This window comes from Miniopterus schreibersii (assembly GCF_964146895.1).
Source record: "Miniopterus schreibersii genome assembly, chromosome: 2".
Classification (NCBI taxonomy): domain Eukaryota; kingdom Metazoa; phylum Chordata; class Mammalia; order Chiroptera; family Miniopteridae; genus Miniopterus; species Miniopterus schreibersii.
This window is the reverse complement of record NC_138102.1, coordinates 27,378,718-27,397,070: the sequence shown is the minus strand read 5'-3', so window position 1 is coordinate 27,397,070 and position 18,353 is coordinate 27,378,718. Positions and strand designations below refer to the sequence as shown.

At 45.0% G+C, this 18,353-nt stretch overlaps 2 protein-coding genes across 4 annotated transcripts in view; one reads left to right on the top strand and one right to left on the bottom strand.

Moving 5' to 3' along the window:
- CARS2 (cysteinyl-tRNA synthetase 2, mitochondrial) overlaps positions 1-4,925 on the bottom strand; it is a 31,550-nt gene extending 26,625 nt beyond the window's left edge. Inside the window, exons 1-2 of the mRNA XM_081127581.1 lie at positions 4,633-4,925; positions 4,231-4,281 (exon numbers count right to left, since the gene is read on the bottom strand). Of these exons, the coding sequence (XP_080983707.1) occupies positions 4,231-4,281; positions 4,633-4,838 (257 nt within the window). The 5' untranslated portion in view covers positions 4,839-4,925. The remainder of the gene's footprint in view (positions 1-4,230; positions 4,282-4,632) is intronic.
- A 5,388-nt stretch (positions 4,926-10,313) lies between these two features.
- On the top strand, positions 10,314-16,577 carry ING1 (inhibitor of growth family member 1). 3 transcript variants are annotated; one of them, XM_081130382.1, is made up of 3 exons: positions 12,134-12,292; positions 13,033-13,213; positions 14,655-16,577. In XM_081130382.1, the coding sequence occupies exon 3, from the start codon at positions 14,726-14,728 to the stop codon at positions 15,356-15,358; it is 633 nt and encodes a 210-aa protein (XP_080986508.1). In that variant the 5' UTR covers positions 12,134-12,292; positions 13,033-13,213; positions 14,655-14,725; the 3' UTR covers positions 15,359-16,577. The 3 variants fall into 3 exon arrangements, with proteins under 3 accessions (XP_080986506.1, XP_080986507.1, XP_080986508.1); XM_081130380.1 differs by lacking the exons at positions 12,134-12,292; positions 13,033-13,213 and adding an exon at positions 10,314-10,653; XM_081130381.1 differs by lacking the exon at positions 13,033-13,213 and having other exon boundaries at positions 12,124-12,292.
- Positions 16,578-18,353: the final 1,776 nt, after the last annotated feature.

Below are 18,353 nucleotides of genomic sequence, written 5' to 3'. Positions count from 1 at the left end.
GGTACACTAACTACATTGGGGAAACTCAACTTGTAAAACTGAACTGTTTAAAAATCCATCAAGGTCCATTCAAAATCTCAAGAATCTGGTTTCCCATGAAAGCAACATGAAAATCTAAGGTCAGCTAATCTCATGCTCATCTCTGTTGTCCATGTGGCCTCGCTAAATTTGATTTCACAAAATCATTTTCCCTCGAAACTGAGCCTTGTAATTGGATCCCTTGAACCGCCCTCATTCACTCACCCCAAACACAGCTGAGGCCAAAGCCCTTCATTTTAGTGACAAAACTATCTCTGAAATTCTTGCCAACATATTTAACCTTTTGAAGTCTCGTGCTGCTTATTCATAAATTGGGTAAAATTCCACTACCCCATAGGGTTGTGATACATAATCTTAGTGCAGCACAAATTCAAACAAGCATGAGCTATTATTACCATTATCATCACTACGCCCTTCATTCATCTTGAATAAGAAAAGACTCTATGAGATATGAGAATTAAGAGAAAAAGTTAACAGGCACCTAAAACAGTGAAAATCAAAGTTAAGTCACATGCTTGCACCAGAAGAGCTCAAAGGCTGCAAGGCCCTGAGATACTGCAGGTGGGCTGCTCCCCCAGGGGACACTCCACGTCAATCGCATGAGGCTGCATGGTAGAGAGGGTGGCTGGTTCCTCACTTTGCCGCTGTGGGACCTGAGGCTGGTTCTGTTAGCCCTCTGCATCACAGTATTCCCATTTGTAATTTGGGGATAATAATAGCACTGCCACAAAAAACAGACTCACAGACCAAGAGAACAGAATTGAAAGCCCAGAAATAAACCCACATATCTATGAGCAAGTAATTTTTGACAAAGAAGCCAAAAACATATAATGGAGAAAAGAAAGTCTCTTCAATAAATGGTGCTGGGTAAATTGGAAAGCCACATGCAAAGGAATGAAACTTGCTATTTGTCACTATACACAAAAATTAACTTGGAATGAATTAAAGACCAAAATATAAGACCTGAAACAATAAAATACATAGAAGAAAACATTGGTACCAAACTTAAGGACCTTGGACTTAGAAATGATTTTACGAATTTAACCTCAAAGGCAAGGGAAGTAAAAACAGAAATAAATTAATGGATTTAATAAATGAGTATCAAACTAAAAAGCTTCTGCACCACAAAAAAACCCACCATCAAAACAAAAAAGGCAACCAACCGAATGGGAGAAGATATTTGCAAACACCTCTGCAAAATATATGAAGAACTCACACAACTCAACAACAACAAAAGCAAACAATCCAATTAAAAAATGGGCAGAGCTGAACAGACACTTCTCCCAAGAAGACATATAAACGGCCAGCAGATATATGAAAAGATGCAGAACTTCACTAGCTATTAGAGAAATGCAAATCAAATCCATAATGAGATACTGCCTCACATCTATTAGAATAACTATTATCAATGTGCTGGAGAGGTCGTGGAGAAAAAGGAACCCTCATTCACTGCTGGTGGGAATGTAAAATGGTACAGCCACTATGAAAAACAGTATGGAAGTTCTTAAAAAAATTAAGAATAGAGCTACCATATGACCCAGCAACCCCTCTTCTGGTATCTACCTGAAACACTTGAACACGTTTATTCATAAAGATATATGCACCCCTATGTTCAATGCAGCATTATTCATGGTGGCCAAGACATGGAAACAACCAACAACTGAAGTGTCCTTCTACAGGTAATTGAATAAAGAAGAGGTGGTACATCCATGTATACAGTGGAATACCACTCAGCCATCAGAAAAGATGAAATTTGCCTTTCGCAACGACATGGATGGATCTTGAAAATATCATGCTAAGCAAAATAAGTCGAGAGCCGTATCATTTTACCTGTATGTGGGATATAAAACTGAAAGAGATAAATGAACTAATAAGACAAACAAAACTCGTAGACACAGACAACAGTAGGGTGGTTAGCAGAGGGAAGGGGGTGGGGGGAGGTAGAAAAGGGTAAAGGGGGCCAAATACATGGTGACAGAAGTCTTGACTTTGAGTGAACACACAATGCAATATACAGATAATGGACTATAGAACTGTACACCTGAAACCTATATAATTTTATTATCTAATGTCACCCAAATAAATTTAATAAACTTAAAAATAACAGCACTGCCACCTGGTATTACTAGGAGAATTACATTGGCTGGTGTTTGTAAAGCATTTAGAACAGTGCCTGGCACATAGCAAGTGCTATCTGTGCCTGTTAAGTACACGTTTGTTTGGTTTCGTGTGTGTGTTTTTTAAATAGAGGCTGGTGTGGCTGCCTGGGGAGGAAAGTGGGGAGACATGAACCTGGAGAATGAGTAGGGACAGACTTGTAGAACCACAGAGATGTCCTTAGGATTCTGAACTTTACCTTAAGAGCAGTGAAGCCATACCTGACCATCCCCGCCCCAAGATCTCCCAACATTTTCAGAAATATTAGGTTTTCTACCTCAAAGGGGACTCCTGAATTGAATAACTCTTGAGGAATGGGTTCTGTCTCACCAGCAAAACTTCCATAGTGGTAATCCTTGAGTGGGGGTGGGGGAAAGGAAAGATGAAGGTTTGGGTGTTGGTAATGTTGTGTTTCTCCAGCTAAGAGCCATGAACATTCATTCAGCTGTGCACTTAAGATTTGTACTCTTTTCTGTATTTGTAAGGGCAAATACAAATCATAACTTAGAGGCTTGATTCTCTACTTGAAAATAAGAGAGACTCTCTCCCACTCCCCCTTCATTTCAGAATTTCTTCCTCAGTCCTTTTAAAATGTACGTAAATCTTTCTAATGACTAAGTAAACCTCTGTCAGTGTCACAACTCAGGAAAGTTTCAAGGACCTGGAAGCCATCTCTTTAAAATGAAGTCATCAAGGAAAATAATGCTCTATCTCCCAATGAGAGGAGGTGACAACCAGACTCCACACTGCAAACCCTGCCTAACTAGTGAGTGGTATCCACTTAGCTCTATAGAAGAGTACAATTTCTTTCTGTCTTTGCAATAGTTTTAGTGGGTTGCCTATAATGTGCATCTCGTTCTAGTTTAATTTATTCAATAAGAAAATTGTTTTCTGTCTCTTCTGCCTTTGTGGAGAGGTTTTTCAGGTTGGGAGATTATTTATTTTAATATTTCCCCAACATATGTTATACCTCAGTAAAAAGGTCAAAATATGATTTTTATAATTAATAGTAAGTTAGTCCAAAGTGAAGAAAAAAGAAATGATTCCTAGACCATTTATTTTGTTATAACAAAACACTCAAAAGTCCAGATTTTGCTGGATGATATAGACTTTTAAAAAAAAAAAGTGTTGCTAAATAAAGGTAACTTTTTACTTTTATAACAATAAAAGTAAAACAATAACCAGTTTAAACAATAACCAGTTTAAGTGATGTACAAGAGAGCATACAAAATATTAGGGAAAGTGGCAATTTTGACAAATGAGAGAGCAAGCAAAAAGGTCCGGCTCCACCCCAGGTCCAACGCTTCCCATTTGTGTGACCTCTGGTAGGTTACTTATCCTCAATAATTCTTGAACCCTCACCACACATCACACTTCAGGTATTCTGTTAAGCAGCGATCTCATAAAATTGTGAAGATTCAAAAAGATGAATACTTTTGCCCTGGCTCAGTTGCCTGGAGTGTCGTCTGTACACCAAAAGGTTTCGGGTTCGATTTCCGGTCAGGGCACATACCTAGGTTGCAGGTTTGGTCCCCGGTCGGGGCATGTATGGGAGGCAACCCATGGATGTTCTCACATCAATGTTCCTTTCTCTCTCTCTCTCCCTTCTTCTCTCTCTAAAAATCAATAAACATATCCTCAGTTAAGGATTTAAAAACAAAAGATACCATTATCACCCGTCTCAAGATGAAGACACCAGGACTCAAAGTATGAACGTGGCCTGTCCAAAGTTGGGAAATAAATGGTGGGAGCCAGACATAAGTCCTGACCAGCTGATTCCAGGGCCACCAGAAAGGCCTCATCTCACTAAGCCCATCGAGAAACACCTAATTCTGAAATGGGTCCTTTTCACTGCTCCTCATGGCCTCCTGAGTAGCCTCGCCTGTAAAGCTGGTATAAGTGTTTACAACTGTTACAAGAACCAAGTGAGACTGTAACATGTGGGCTTCCCACATGACCTGGAATATAGTAATTATTCAGGATTCTTAAGTAGCCACTTGAGAGATGAAAAAACCTGCAGTTCAGGACACTCACCAAGCGTGGCCAAGGTGTGCATGATCATAGACAGTTGGTCCACAGCTATACCTAGGAAAAAGTTAAAATCCAGCATGTGAAACATATTTGCAAGAAAAGGCACCACTATCTCAGTTAGGATTATCATATAACCATGTCTTTTTTTCTTTTAAGTAACCACTTTTGGGGAATGTACAGCTGGGGAATATGTTATTATACTCGACTCGCTAAATTCATACCAAAACCCTGTCAATTCACTGAGACTGTACCAGTGTCTTCAGTGGTGTCGCCCATGCATTTTCTTACTTACTAAATGATTTCACCTGAGAACCCAACCCCGCTTTCCACACGAAACGCTCAGCCCACGATCCTTCCCGCCCCACCTCCCACCGTGTCCCGCTCCCCACAATCCCCAGGAGCTACCAGGAGGCGGCGTCCGCGCTGCCCACGATTAAAGGGTCCTTTCTCCGGGTGAGGCTGTTGTACACCTTGACGCCCGTATCGTGGCCGGCAGGCTGCAGCCAGCCCTGCCCGCGCGTCCCCGACGCCGCCCGCCCGGGCCCCGGCGCCAGGCCCAGGGCGGCCCGGAGGAGCGCAGCTCCCGCACGGGGCCCGAACGCCCGCAGCATGACGGGCCCGCGAGCCTCGCGGAACTGGGCGACTCAAGGCAGCTTGGGAAGCTCGCCACGCCCACTTCAGGAGGGCCCCGCCCACCCGGAAAGGGGACGGCCGCGGCCCCCTCCACCCCGGAATAGGACCCGCCCCGCTCCCGCCCACTCCGGAAGAGGACCGGGCACAGCCGCGCCCATCCCGGAAGACGGCTTGGTCCTGCGCCGCCAAGCCCGGAATAGCGGTGGGGAAGCGGCGGCTCCGCCTCGGTCTCCATCTAGCCCGTCAGCGTTCGCCGGGCGCGGGGGGAGGGGCAGGTTCGAGTCCTGGGAGGGGAGGAGACGCGGGCGGGGGACTGTGTCTGAGCTGCAGACCCGGGGAAGAGGTATTCTCGCCCGCCCGCCCGGGGAGGCACCTCCCCTTATCTGCGCTGGTCGCCGGGGTGCTGACGCGGTGTGAACCCGGGCCGGCCGGGGCGCGGGAGGTCTCTGCGAGCCCGAGTTCCCGGTGCGGGCCCAGCCGCCGGTTCCTCTCGTGCTCGCGGAGCACGTTTGCGCCGCAACGCGCACGCACCCGGGGAATGTTTACATCCCAACACACACCCTCCTCCTCAGTCTCCGGGTGAAAGACCACGGTTCTAGGAAAGCACCCATTCGTCAAGAACACGTGGTAGGAAATGTCTGCTTGGGATTCATTTAAGGTTAAAAGATCATCTAGTCTCTTTAGAACAAAAACATTCTGAATTGCGGTTTCAGTGGGACTTTTTAAAAGCGGGTTCACTTGAAGTTACTTTGATGATCTCGACAAACGTGCCCCTATTGATATCTTGCAAAAAAGTGTTTCAAAAAAACCCAGAAATCTTTGCTTTTGCCGTCCTCGAAAGAGCACAGAGGTTCCTCAGTTCTTTTTTTGGTTTGTTTTGTTCTAGTGAAAGGCCAATAATTAAGTAGAGACAAACCAGTATGTTCCTAGAGTCCTTAAAAAAATTTTTTTTGAGATCCCTGGAGTCCAAGTCTGCAATTCTCTTTCACGTTGAACTGCAGCCTAATGTAAACTATATTTTATGCATAACCCTAAAATGTTAGAACCTGTTGCTGAGAATTAGGAGACTGCAACATCAACGCTAAGCCGTACTCCCTGACTAGTCAAAGTTGTACCGGAGTATTGTCCTTTCCTCGCTGCCTGCATACTTCACTTGATGTTATTTTGTAATTGCCTCTTGTTTCTAGCACAATGTACATATTTCTCTCCCTGAGTACTTTAGATTGTAAATTCTTTTGAATCTCGAACTATGCCCAGCACTAAATTCAGAAAAGAGTTGATGAATTAATCTCTGATGAAATCCACCTGTTATGCAAGTGGGAGGAAATTTGGGTGGTAAAATATCTGATAGAGAAAGCTCTAATCCAATGATTAGGTGTGTCAGTAAAATAAGAAAATGAACAAACGGCTTGACTGCAATCTGTGAGAACACAGAATTCAAGGAAAAAACTGGAAGTTTTGAAAACAGATTTGGTAACACTGAAGACCAAATCCTGCACACAAATCTGGGTAGCTTCCGTGTTTGAGTTGGCCATAGAAATCATGACTTTTAAATTAATAATGGTATGTTCTGTCTTCAGAAAACTGGTCATGTAATGTGTTCAGCCCTTGACTCACAGTTCTACCTTTTCTTAAGTCTTTTAGGAATCATCAAAACAATGATAAACAAACAAACAAAATGATAAACATCCATTATTTAGTGATTGTCAAAAATATTTCTTTTGCAGGTTGAACATTAAGGTAAAGTAAAAGCAACTGGGAAGATTATATACCAAAAGAGAGACTCTTATTCATTTGAAGTGACCTCCTCCCTAATCTAAGTCAGAACAAGGAAGTGTATTAAATGATTCCAAAATATCATGAATGCGCCTGGCCAGGGGGCTCAGTGGTTGAGCATCGACCTGTGAACTAGATCAGTTGGATTCCCAGTCAAGGCATATGCCCGGGTTTGGGGCTCGATTCCCAGTAGAGGATGTGCAGGAGGCAGCTGATCAATGACTCTTTCTTATCATTGATGGTTTCTATCTCTCTCTCTCTCCCCCCACTCTCTGAAATCAATAAAGATATATTAAAAGAGAGAGAGAGAGATGAGAGAGAAACATCAGTCTGCTGCTCCTTGCAGCCCCCTACTGGGGATCAGCGGGAAACCCAGGCATGTGCCCTGGCCAGGAATTGAACCATGGTTTCCTGATGGGTGGGAGGATCCTCAATCAACTGAGACACATCAGCTGGGCCATTTCTTAGTCCTTAATGCCAACAACAAAAAATGTAGTTCTCAGTATTACATTTTCTTTCAAAGCAAAATCTTGTAAATCCAAAGTAGAAGAGATAAGGGTATTGTTTAGGGCATTTCAAGTTTGAAATGAATGTGTTGATTTATTTTTTAAGCACCTCGAAATAAAGACTTGTATATTCATCTTTTATCTTTTACTCCCTTAGGTTTGAGCTTCTTTAATTAAACTAGAAATATAATTTTAGAAAAAAAAAAAGATTTAGTATCTAGTTTTGCAACATACTCCAAAGAGCAACTGAAACAACCACAATTCTTCAATGTATCTTCAAAATTAAATGCTTTTCCACACTGGCCAGTTTTCTCAGTGGTTGGCGCACAGGCCCTCGGACTGAAGGGTCTCTGGTTCAATTCCAGTCAAGAGCAGGTACCTCAGGTGTGTGAGGGCGGCAACCACTCTACTCTGCCTCTCCCCCTCCCTTTCACTCTCTCTATAAAATCAATGGAAAAAGTATCACTGAGTGAGGATTAACAACAACAAAAATTAGACACTTTTCCTTAATGGTATATTTCAAATGCATGATCACAGTTCATTGTTTTAACTATTAGTCTTCTAACCTTGTTCAGAAAACTGTGAAGTCATTGACATATCTTTTAAGAACTTTGTAAAGCTAATAAATGTTTTTTTCTGACTTCTTACCCCAAAGGTTAAATTAAATATAAGCTCCTTATTTGCTGCCATACCCCCAGGACATAGAACAGTAGCTAGAACGTGGTAGGCACTCATTAAATATTTCTTGTTGAATGAGTAAGATGTCTTTGTATTTTAAGTGTCTGTAAAATCCATGCAACATGAGAATAATTAGGCAGATAGCATCATGACTTTTAGAAAAGATAACCTTGTCCAAACTCCAACTTGATTATCGTTGGAAGGGGTAAATGATTTCTAACCTTTATTCTTAAGTTCAGATAAACTCTACTCATTCAAGTTCGTTAAAAGAACCTCTCTCACTCTTGCTATTGTACTTAAAAACTGCTTGCATGCTGTTAGAGGAAAATGTATAGTTCTTGTTCAACTTTGTACTTTCTCTTTATTCCATGTAATCTCTGTTTCCACATAATGTCATAATAGTAGTCCTTTGAGCAGACCAGTGGCCAATAAATTTTGTTGTATGAAATGAAACTTTTCTCATGATGTGCTTTTAAGTGGGCCAAGACTGGAAAACCTGTGAATCTGTAAGTAAAATAACAATCATTTCCCCAAATAGCAAAGTGGACTGTGGGGGTTGGATGAGGGAGTGTAAATAGGAGTGAAGAACAAACCCAATTACTTCAAAGTGTAAATATTATTCGTCGTCACCGTAGTAACAAACGTTCCAACGTGAACAATCCATTTCGAATGACAGCACAGCTCAGTTTAGTCTCATTTGTTGTACTGATATCCATATCACAAGATGCCCTTACAGATCTCTGGAAAGAGCGCCACTGCAGGTAATAATTTTTTATAGAAATTGGTTTGGCCCGAAATATCACCCGATTACGTATAGTAATTTTTAAAATTTCCAAAGGTCTTGTAACAACATTGTTGGGTCGCGAACACCCCGAATCTCAATACTAGGACCGCGCCCGTTTGTACTGCAATGTAATTATTTTATGTCTACATGGTGTGCCCTGCGCATATAGTAACAGGGAGACTCGGAGTTAAGGTGAAACCCTCTGAATTAATAAAAGGGGAGGAAAAGCGGAGCGCCGCCCTGGCACGGAGGTGGTAGAGACGTCACGAGGCTGAGGGGTCAAGCTTTTACAGGGCTAGAGATAACAAGACAACCCGCCCACCTTGGGGAAGGCAGGGCGCAGACGGCACGGGAGTGGGGCGCGGGGACGGCGGCGCTGGGCGATCGCGGCCGGGAAGGACGCGCCGCGCGCAGGCGGGAGCTCGGCGGACAAAGGTGGAGAGTGGCCACGCCCACAAGGCGGAATCTCTGACGAAAAGGGCGGGCCTGTGTGCGGGCCCGTCGTCCAGGCAACGGGATCGTCTGTGCGGAGGCTTTTAAGCAAGCCCCAAATCCGGCAGTTTGGGGTGCGGAGAGGAGTCACTGGGGAGGGGAGGGGCCGAGACAGCACAGGGAGAGACCCAGGATCCCGGCGACAAGACGCCTGGCCAGCTTAGGTTTAGGGGGCCTTTCGAAGTGGGGGAGCGGAGTTAGAGGTCAGGTTGCAGAGCACAAGCGGGAAGGGGTCGGGGTCGCCCGCCCTCTGCAGGGGCTCGGGCAGGAAGCAGCTCCCCTCGCGGGCCCCTTTGTCTCCAGGCCGATACGCGCTCGTCTGCGGCTGGCGACACAAAGAGAGGGTGGTGAGGACCGCGCAGGCGCGCGAGCCGCCGAGATTGCTGGGAGTGGTGGTCCGGCCACCAAATGGTAGGTGTCCCGCGCGAGCCAGCGTCTCCCCTGGCCTTACAAGTGCGCTCGAGCCACCACTTCCGCCCTGCTCGGCCCGCCCTCTGTCTCCCGCCCTCTGTCTCCACCCCTCCACGGGACGCGGGTTTCTAGTACTGTATAGTAGTTAAGAGCCTGGAGGAGTTATCCGACCTCGTCCCGCCTTCTCTTCTTGTTGATTGGGCCACTGAAATGAAGGCGGCAGTGGACTGGCTCACGGAGTTGCCAGTCTGTTCCGAGACGTACTTATACCCTCACTGTGCGGTGGGCACGGACGATTGAGGGGCTGAGTGGGAAGACGGGGGAGGTTGCCTGGGTGTAGGATGGTCTCGAGGCGGCGGTCCCGCGGCAGGGTCGGTTCCGTCTGGGTCTGGGCGGGACTGGCCGCCACCCCGCGTCACCCGCGGGGCATGCAGCGGCGCCAGACAGGCTCTGCCTCCAAGTACGAAACTCATAGTAAAGTTTACGCCTCGCCAGCGGCCCCTTGTCCCCGCGACCCCCGCCCCAGCAAAGGTGACAGACAAAGCCACACCCCCACGCGGCGGGGCCGGTGAGGGGCGTGAATGCTGCGGGGGCGGGGCCCGTGCGGAGGGGGGAGTGGGGGGGCGGGGCGCATGCGCTGTGCGGGGGCCCGAATGTTTCCCAAGTGTTTGAAACTGGTATTTGGGTTTTCCACGTTGGACAAGTGCGGCGCGGCGAGCAGCGCGTTCCCCTTCCCGCGCTCGCTCGGCCCGGCCCCGGCCCCTGCGCCGGGGTGCGCGCCCGCACGCCCGCGCCCGCCCCGCGCCCGAGGCCGCGGAGCGCTGGCCCGGCCCGCCCGCGCCGGGTCCCCGGGCCCAGGCGGCGCGGCTCGCAGATGTAGCGGCGCGGGGCCGGCAGGAGGGGGGACGCCGGCGGGCGGGAGGTTTGCATTTTGCAGGGCTGGGCTCCGAGGGGGCGGGGGCTGGAGGAAGCGGAAAGCCGCGCCGAGTCGCCGGGGACCTCGGTGAACCATGTTGAGCCCTGCCAACGGGGAGCAGATCCACCTGGTGAACTATGTGGAGGACTACCTGGACTCCATCGAGTCTCTGCCTTTCGACCTGCAGAGAAACGTCTCGCTGATGCGGGAGATCGACGCGAAATACCAAGGTACGGCGGGATGGATGGGCGGGGGCGGCCGCTCCATCCCCGCGGGTCCCGGCTCGCCGCGGGGCCGCGGGTCGTCCTGTTCCCTTCCCGGGTAGCCGTGGGCCCGCGGCGGCGGCCCTGGCCCGGCAGGAACAAAAGGTCTGGAGCGTCTTTGATTCGCCAAGGTCCTTGTGCGCGAAGCCAGGACACGGAGGAGGAAGGAGAAATGAGAGGTCTCAATGCCAGGCTGCGCGAGCAAAGCGCTCTTTGTAGTGAAGTGACGAGGCGGGGTGCTGCGGGGGAGGGGGCTTAGGGGCGCAGGCTACGGCGCGGAAGGAGGGATGTGCGGCGTTCGCTAGGGCTGAGGGGCGCAGAGATGAAGCTACGCGCAGGGTTGCTGGGAGGGCGCTGCGGACGTGGGGTCCCCCGGCCCTGCTCGCCATCTCCGGAGCCACCTCCACCCAGGTCCGAATATGAGTGTTATATAAAGTCCAGGGTCGGTGCTATGCGCGGTGTAGCCCCAGTCGCCCCCGCCCAGCCCCCCGGGCCTCCCGCGGCGCTGGACACCGAGTGGGGGCCGACGCGGCCGGGTGTAGTTTGCGAAGGGCCAGGGCTTTATTCCTTGCGTACGGTGGAGGAAGGGGAGGGAAAGGGAGGGAAGGATGAGACAAGTCGCCCATCTGTGCTTCGCTCGGGGGGCGCATGCTAAGACCATGGGCTTGGAGAGGAACATGGCAAGGGAGAGGACCTGTGGGTTGTTGTCTGCAGCCCCGGCTGCCCAGAGTGCCGGAGAGAAACGGAGGGTTCATGTCCGCTGGGAATTGTTGGCTGTTGGGAAACTTTCCTGCCAGGTCAGGCACGGCATTGGGGGCTCTGTTTGGAACGTAGGTCGTCACTCGGAGTTTACTCATGTTTACAAGGGCTGCGCAGCAGGGAAACGGAAGAGTGGGGGGGAGGTGGGAAGCCACCGGCAGCCGCGAAATGCACAGAAACCTCCGATTGGCGAGGCGCCCCTGCGCGCTCTACCAGAAACTCGGTTTCGCAGCGATATTTATAAGAGGCTTATTAGCATATTGTGAACGTACCGCTTCGACCTCCTTATGATTGGCTGTGGCGTCCCCATGGAATGTCCTTATCTGTCTGCTGCTGAGCCGTTGGTTACTGGGCCGGATGAGGGCGGGCCTTGCGCTGTGACTGGCACGGGTCCGTGTTTCCGCGGCCTGCTTTTTTTCTCTTTCGTAGAGGGACGGAGAGGAGGGAGGAGGTTGAATTGATTTGAATGTCTTCGGGTCGCCCGGCTTCCGGCCTTGGATTGGCTATTGACGCTGCGGGGTGGGCTGTGTTCCCCAGCTCTGCCCTGTTATTGGCTCTCCGTCTGGCCTCCGCCCTCCGGCCCGGCGACCCCCATAGGCGGTGGTTCCCGGGGCGGGGTGCGTCGCCCCCTGACCACCTCCCCATTGGCCGGGTCACCGGCCCCGCCCCGATCCTTCGGGACCTGAGCCCGGCCACTTCCGGCAGCGGAGCAATGGCGGCGCCCCGGGGTTGGGGGGCGAGGCTCGTAATCCTCGCTGCAGGCTCTACCGGGGACGCAGCTCATGCCTCCCGCTCTGGCCCTAGGGACCTGCGGGACAGGCCAGCGGCCGTGAGGAACGGGGGAAGCGTGAGTGACCAGTGCCCGGGAGCCCTTCTCGGTGGTCGGTGCCCGGGAGGCTTGGGTAGTGCAATGATTGAAGGACTGGGGTAAAGGTTTCACGGTCTTTGCAGAATTCATGTTCACTGGCGCTGTTAATTAGCACTTTCATGATGACAAAAAAAGTGTGTCTTTAAAATTGACTAACATCCGTGTCAGTATACCCCTTAAAGTTACTTTCTTTTTTCATTACCGTGAAGAAACCCGGTTCGCGGTTCAGTTCACACGCGGCGGTGTTTATTTTGCTCCTCTGGAGAAAGTGAATTCCACCCCCACCCCGGCACATGTAAAGCCTAATCATCCGTCATGAAAATAGTCATATCTCATTTGGTTCGGAATTAGAATAAATGCAGCATAGTTATAAAAAATTAAGCTTTTATATTTCAGGAACTGTGTTGCAAGTCAAAGTTGGTTAAGTCTTTTGCTTAGTATAGGAGATTAAGTCATAAGGATGGATTATAATTAATTTACTAATTAAAAATGGTATTTGATGTTATTCTTGTGTTACTGGATTCAAAATTATTTTTCAACTGTTATTTTTTAAATATGCACCCACCACCATGGAAGTCAGCTTCATAAAGAACTTAAGTGCAAACCTTATGTAAAAATTAAAACTCATTTCTGTTCATTGGAAAGGTCAGATTGAATTTTGCTGCAATCTTACTTAATCCTTAATTTTTTTTTTTTATGGTACCATTGCTTTCCTACAGTAATCTTGCTGTGGAGCATTTCTAGATGAAAGGGTCAGTAGCAGTTTGAGCTCATGGGGCTGAAGAAGTGGGTATCCTGGCCAGATGCCTCCCTAGTTAGCGCTGGTGTTCCTGTTTATCTACGGCTTTGTTAATACAGTACTTGGCTTGGGGCATCCAAGAAATACGTGCCATTATGAAGGTAACAATTACTGCTAACTTTGTGGTGTTTGTTTCTTTCCCACAAGTGAGGCTTCACAGGGATGTAAGCATGCTTGCATCCTTACTATCTCTAGAAATTTGGTTACTTATTAAACCAAATGATACTTCTGTAATGTGCAATTCATTTAAAAATAAATGGCAGAAACTCAATTTAAAATCTATGAAATAGAACTTGGATTAGGTTGAGCATAGCTATTTATTTTCAGAATTAATTATTCTAAGGGGCTGTAAGATAATGGCATTCCTCCTTTCTGGTGGGAGACTTTTCTACATTGTTCTGCTGCTAGGAAATATCTTCAGAGTTATTTTAGTTTTTAGAATATAGCCTGGAAAATAATACTTACTGTTTAGCTAAGTTTCAGTGTTTGGCTAGGTTCATATGTTTACTTAAGTTTTAGATTTATGCCTTATAACTATTTGGAGATAAGATCTGGGCCATAGCCACATTTTCTCCCCACATCTCCACACACACACTTCCTAGTTGGAGAGTAGAACTGCCTTATTTTGAGAAGACTGCAAAGGGTTTTCAGGAGAAAAGTCTGATACTATTTGGGGAAAATAACTCTGGAAATTCTACCTGTGTATTTAGGCTTTTGGTAAGAATGTTTTCATTTTTCAATCAGATCTTTTAACAGCTTTTGTTTCTTGAGAAATTGCCTAATTACATTTTAAATTCACATGCTGTGTCTTGCTATCTGTCTAAGAAGGTTTAAATTTAGTATTGATGTTTTTTAATTCATTTTTTATAATGTTTTACAATCTATAGATATAAATATGCTATTGTTTTAAGCAGTAAATGCAAAAGCAAAATCTGCCACCTCTGTTTGAAAGCAAGGCCACGTTGTCTGGCTTATTGTAACAAACCTTTCTTGTTTTCAGTAATACAGAGGAATTACATGCTAGGGTGAAAATGATGTGACTGATAAATTGAGGCTCTGGGTCATATAATATTTAGATGCAGTCTTTAATTTCCTAGGATATTCTAGACATAAGTGCATTAATTTATTAGAAAAATATTTGAATAAAAACAATGGAAATATAGGACATAATCATTAATTTTATTGAAAATAAAAGTTTGTGCCCCAACACTATGTCTGAATTTGAACTTTCCCCTAATTGCCCATCCCAAGAGTATTTGTTACTTATGCTTCTGAACACACAGAGAATCCCTTGGCGAGCTTTGAGTGGCACTTTGCTAAATGAGAACTGTGTTGACATTTGTATTTAGTTCCAGGGACTTTTTTTCAACAGAAAAGAAAAAAGTCTAGGAGGACATAGAAGTTATAAAATTTTTCATACTAGGAAAGCTTGCATGTATAATTTCTGTCCTTTGCAATTACTTTTTCATAGACTAGAGAATTAAATAAAAGGCTTGGTTGTGTTTATAGTGTGGGTGTAATGCTTATTTTTTTCCTTTGCAGAAATCCTGAAGGAACTAGATGACTGTTATGAGAAATTTAAACGGGAGACGGACAGCAACCACAAGAGGAGAATGTTGAACTGCATTCAGAGAGCCCTGATCCGGAGCCAGGAGCTGGGTGACGAGAAGATCCAGATTGTGAGTCAGATGGTGGAGCTGGTGGAGAATAGGACCAGGCAGGTGGACAGTCACGTGGAACTCTTTGAGGCACACCAAGAGGTCAATGACACCACTGGCCACAGTGGCAAAGCCGGCCAGGATAAGTCCAAGAATGAGACAATCACACAGGCGGAAAAGCCCAATAACAAGAGGTCTCGGCGACAGCGCAACAATGAAAATCGGGAGAATGCAGCTAATAATCACGACCATGATGACATCACCTCAGGAACCCCTAAGGAGAAGAAAGCAAAGGCCTCCAAGAAGAAGAAACGCTCCAAGGCCAAAGCAGAGAGGGAAGCGTCCCCTGCAGACCTTCCCATCGACCCGAACGAGCCCACGTACTGTCTGTGCAATCAGGTCTCCTATGGAGAAATGATTGGCTGTGACAATGACGAGTGCCCCATTGAGTGGTTCCACTTCTCCTGTGTAGGACTGAATCATAAACCAAAGGGCAAGTGGTACTGTCCCAAATGTCGAGGGGAGAATGAGAAAACCATGGACAAAGCCCTGGAGAAATCCAAAAAGGAGAGGGCTTATAGCAGGTAGTTGGTGGGCCTTGCTGAGCAGCGAGGACAACTAAGCCAGTGTATTTATTACATCGCCATCTTTGGTGAGGCGCAAAGACTGTACAATGTATATTTTTAAAGAATGTTAGAAAAGGAGCCATTCCTTTTGTAGGGATGGCAGTGATTCTCTGCCTTTTGTTTTCGTTGGTACACATGTGTAACAAGAAAGTGGTCTGTGGATCAACATTTTAGGAACTACAAATATAGGTTTGAATTAAACACTCAAGTGAGTCTCAGACTGATTTTTTTTTTTTGGCTGGGAAGTTGACTTGGAAGCAACCTAACACGTTAAATGTAGACAGAAAAGATTCATTTAGCTACTATTTTGTTTTAACAAAAATAATGTTATTATTTCGTGAACAAATTTTTAAAAAATTAGTCAACTTGCTAAATCTTCTTGCTATAATGATGTATATCCATATAACAATTCAATAAAAGGGTTTAAAGTTTGAAGATTATTTTCTAAAAAGGTAAATGGTTAAATTTTACACAACAGACATTTTATATACTATCCTATTCCCCAAATGGCCAGTTTTAAATGATTGGGTACATTTTTTATTAAGCCAAGCAGAAGTGGGCTAGTCATGGAATATCAAAATCATGCTTTTGCTATTACAAGTCCTAGTGTAGTGTATTTAATTTATATAAGGTGTATAAATGTACATTTCCAAGTGAACTTGCACTTGCTGTGTTATAATCGGAAGTGCAGCCAGATGTCATTGTGAAACGAAGGTATGTTCCCCGCTGTGTGCATGAGAGCTGTATAGATGTAACATCAAGAAATAAATGAAACTTAGCCAGTTCCTCTAGCAGTATATTTAATTTTGACATAAGTAATTTTTAAATTTTTATCTTAAAAATTTGTACACCAGCAGTTTAGACAAAGCCTTAAGCAAAATTTTGTATTATTGTTTTCACTTAATAATGAAGTAGAAGTTACATAATTGTCAGCAAATAAATGTCAAAACAGAATATATATTTAGACCAGGGGTTGGAAAAGTATTTCCCACAGGCCAAATCCAGCCCTCCCCCTGTTTCTGTATGGCCTGTGAGCCAAGATTGATCTTTACATTGTTAAATGGTTTAAAAAAGTCAAAAGAAGAATCCTATTTTGTGACACATGAAAATTATATGAAATTCAAATTTTAGTATCCATAAATAAAGTTTTATTGGCACACAGCCATGCTCATTCACTTACACATTGTCTGTGGCTGTTTTTGTATAATGGCAAAGTTGAGTGGCTATGATAGAAAGACCATGTGACCCGCAGAGCTGAAATTATTTATTTTCTGGCCCTAAATTTGCTGACCTGGTTTAGACTAACTTCTTGCATGATAATCTGTGTCCTTACCTGCCCATATATTGAAAGGGTCAATGGAATTTCCATTTCTAAGTGATATATGGGTCACTTTAAACATATATTGCAGAGAATTAGTTTCTCTCCATAGTTTGTTTTACATCCTTTATGAAGCTGCCACAGGGAAACGTTGAGTAGCCACTGTAGTATGTAAGGATCTACGTGGCATTTATTGTAAGTGAAACAAGTTGGTTTTTGATTGTTTCTTTAGTAAACTATTGAGAGCTCTATTTATGCCAGACTTAAATTTCTGTTTTACAGTGAATTTCCATTATAGGAGGCTGTTTGTTAGAGAAATGCAAATTATACTTGATCGTACATGGAAATGAACTTTTTGTATATCAGTACCTACAAATAGGCATTTACTTTCCAGCAAGACTCCAAAACATTTAAGAATCTTGAGTGTTGAAATTTGTTAAGATTTACCTAAACAGACAATAAACAAAACGTGTACTATATGAAATAACTAAAATACTTGATAATTTAGTGACAAAGTAGTTTCAAAGAGTCTTTGCTTATATAAAATTCTATTTACTAGTTTTTCACTTCTGTTTTATTAGAGCTAATAAGTTAAATTATGGCAGTGAAGATTAAATAGAACACAGTTGCTAATACCAGATTTCTTCATATATATTTCGTTTTGGTGTAGACGGCTGTAGTGGAGAGAGAGAAGCACAGAGGCCAAGCCTTGCTGTATTTGAGTGCATCTTTGTCCCTTAGGGGTTTGATCTTCAATAAATTTGCTTAACTCTTGACCCATGGTTTTTTACTTTTAAAACACCTGTTTCATATAGCATGGTTCTGAGAAATAAATGAGGTAAGTGAATGACACCGGGATGAATCAAATGCTGGATATTTTTTCCCTATCTTTAATGAAGTTTCCAATAGGACAAATGGTGAGGCATTTTTCTTTGAAAAATGTGGGACATTATAGAGGCAGCTTTTGTTGGATTTAGCAGTTTTAAATCACTTAATTCCCTTGGACAGTAAAAAAACAAAACATCACAGATAAGTACTTAGTACATCAAAATTTAGGTTTTGCCTAGCTAGCGTGGCTCAGTGGTTGAGCATCAACCTATGATCCAGGAGATCGAGGTTCGATTCCTGGTCAGGGCATATGCCTGGGTTGGGGACTTGATCCCCAATAGGAGGGTGTGCAGGAGGCAGCTGATCAATGACTCTCATCATTGATGTTTCTATCTCTCCTCCCTTCCTCTCTCTGAAATCAATAAAAACATATTTTTAAAAATTTAATTTTAATTTTTTTATTGACTGATTTTAAAGAGAGAGTAAGGGAGAGAGAAACATTGATTTGTTGCCCTACTCACTTATGCATTCATTGGTTGATTCTTGTGTGTGCCCTGACTGGGGATCCAACCTCACAATCTTAGGGTATCAGAATGACACTAACCGGCTGAGCTACCTGGCCAGGGCAAGATTTAGGCTTTAGATCATAATAAAATAAAATAGAAAGATCCAGGTAACCCTGGAGGAGTGCTGAAAATGGGATTATTCTTTCTGAAAATAGTTTAGTGAAAAGCTATCTAATGTAGAACACTTGTTTTTTAATTTATTTTATTATTTGAGAGAGAGAAACATCAATTGGTTGCCTCCAGCA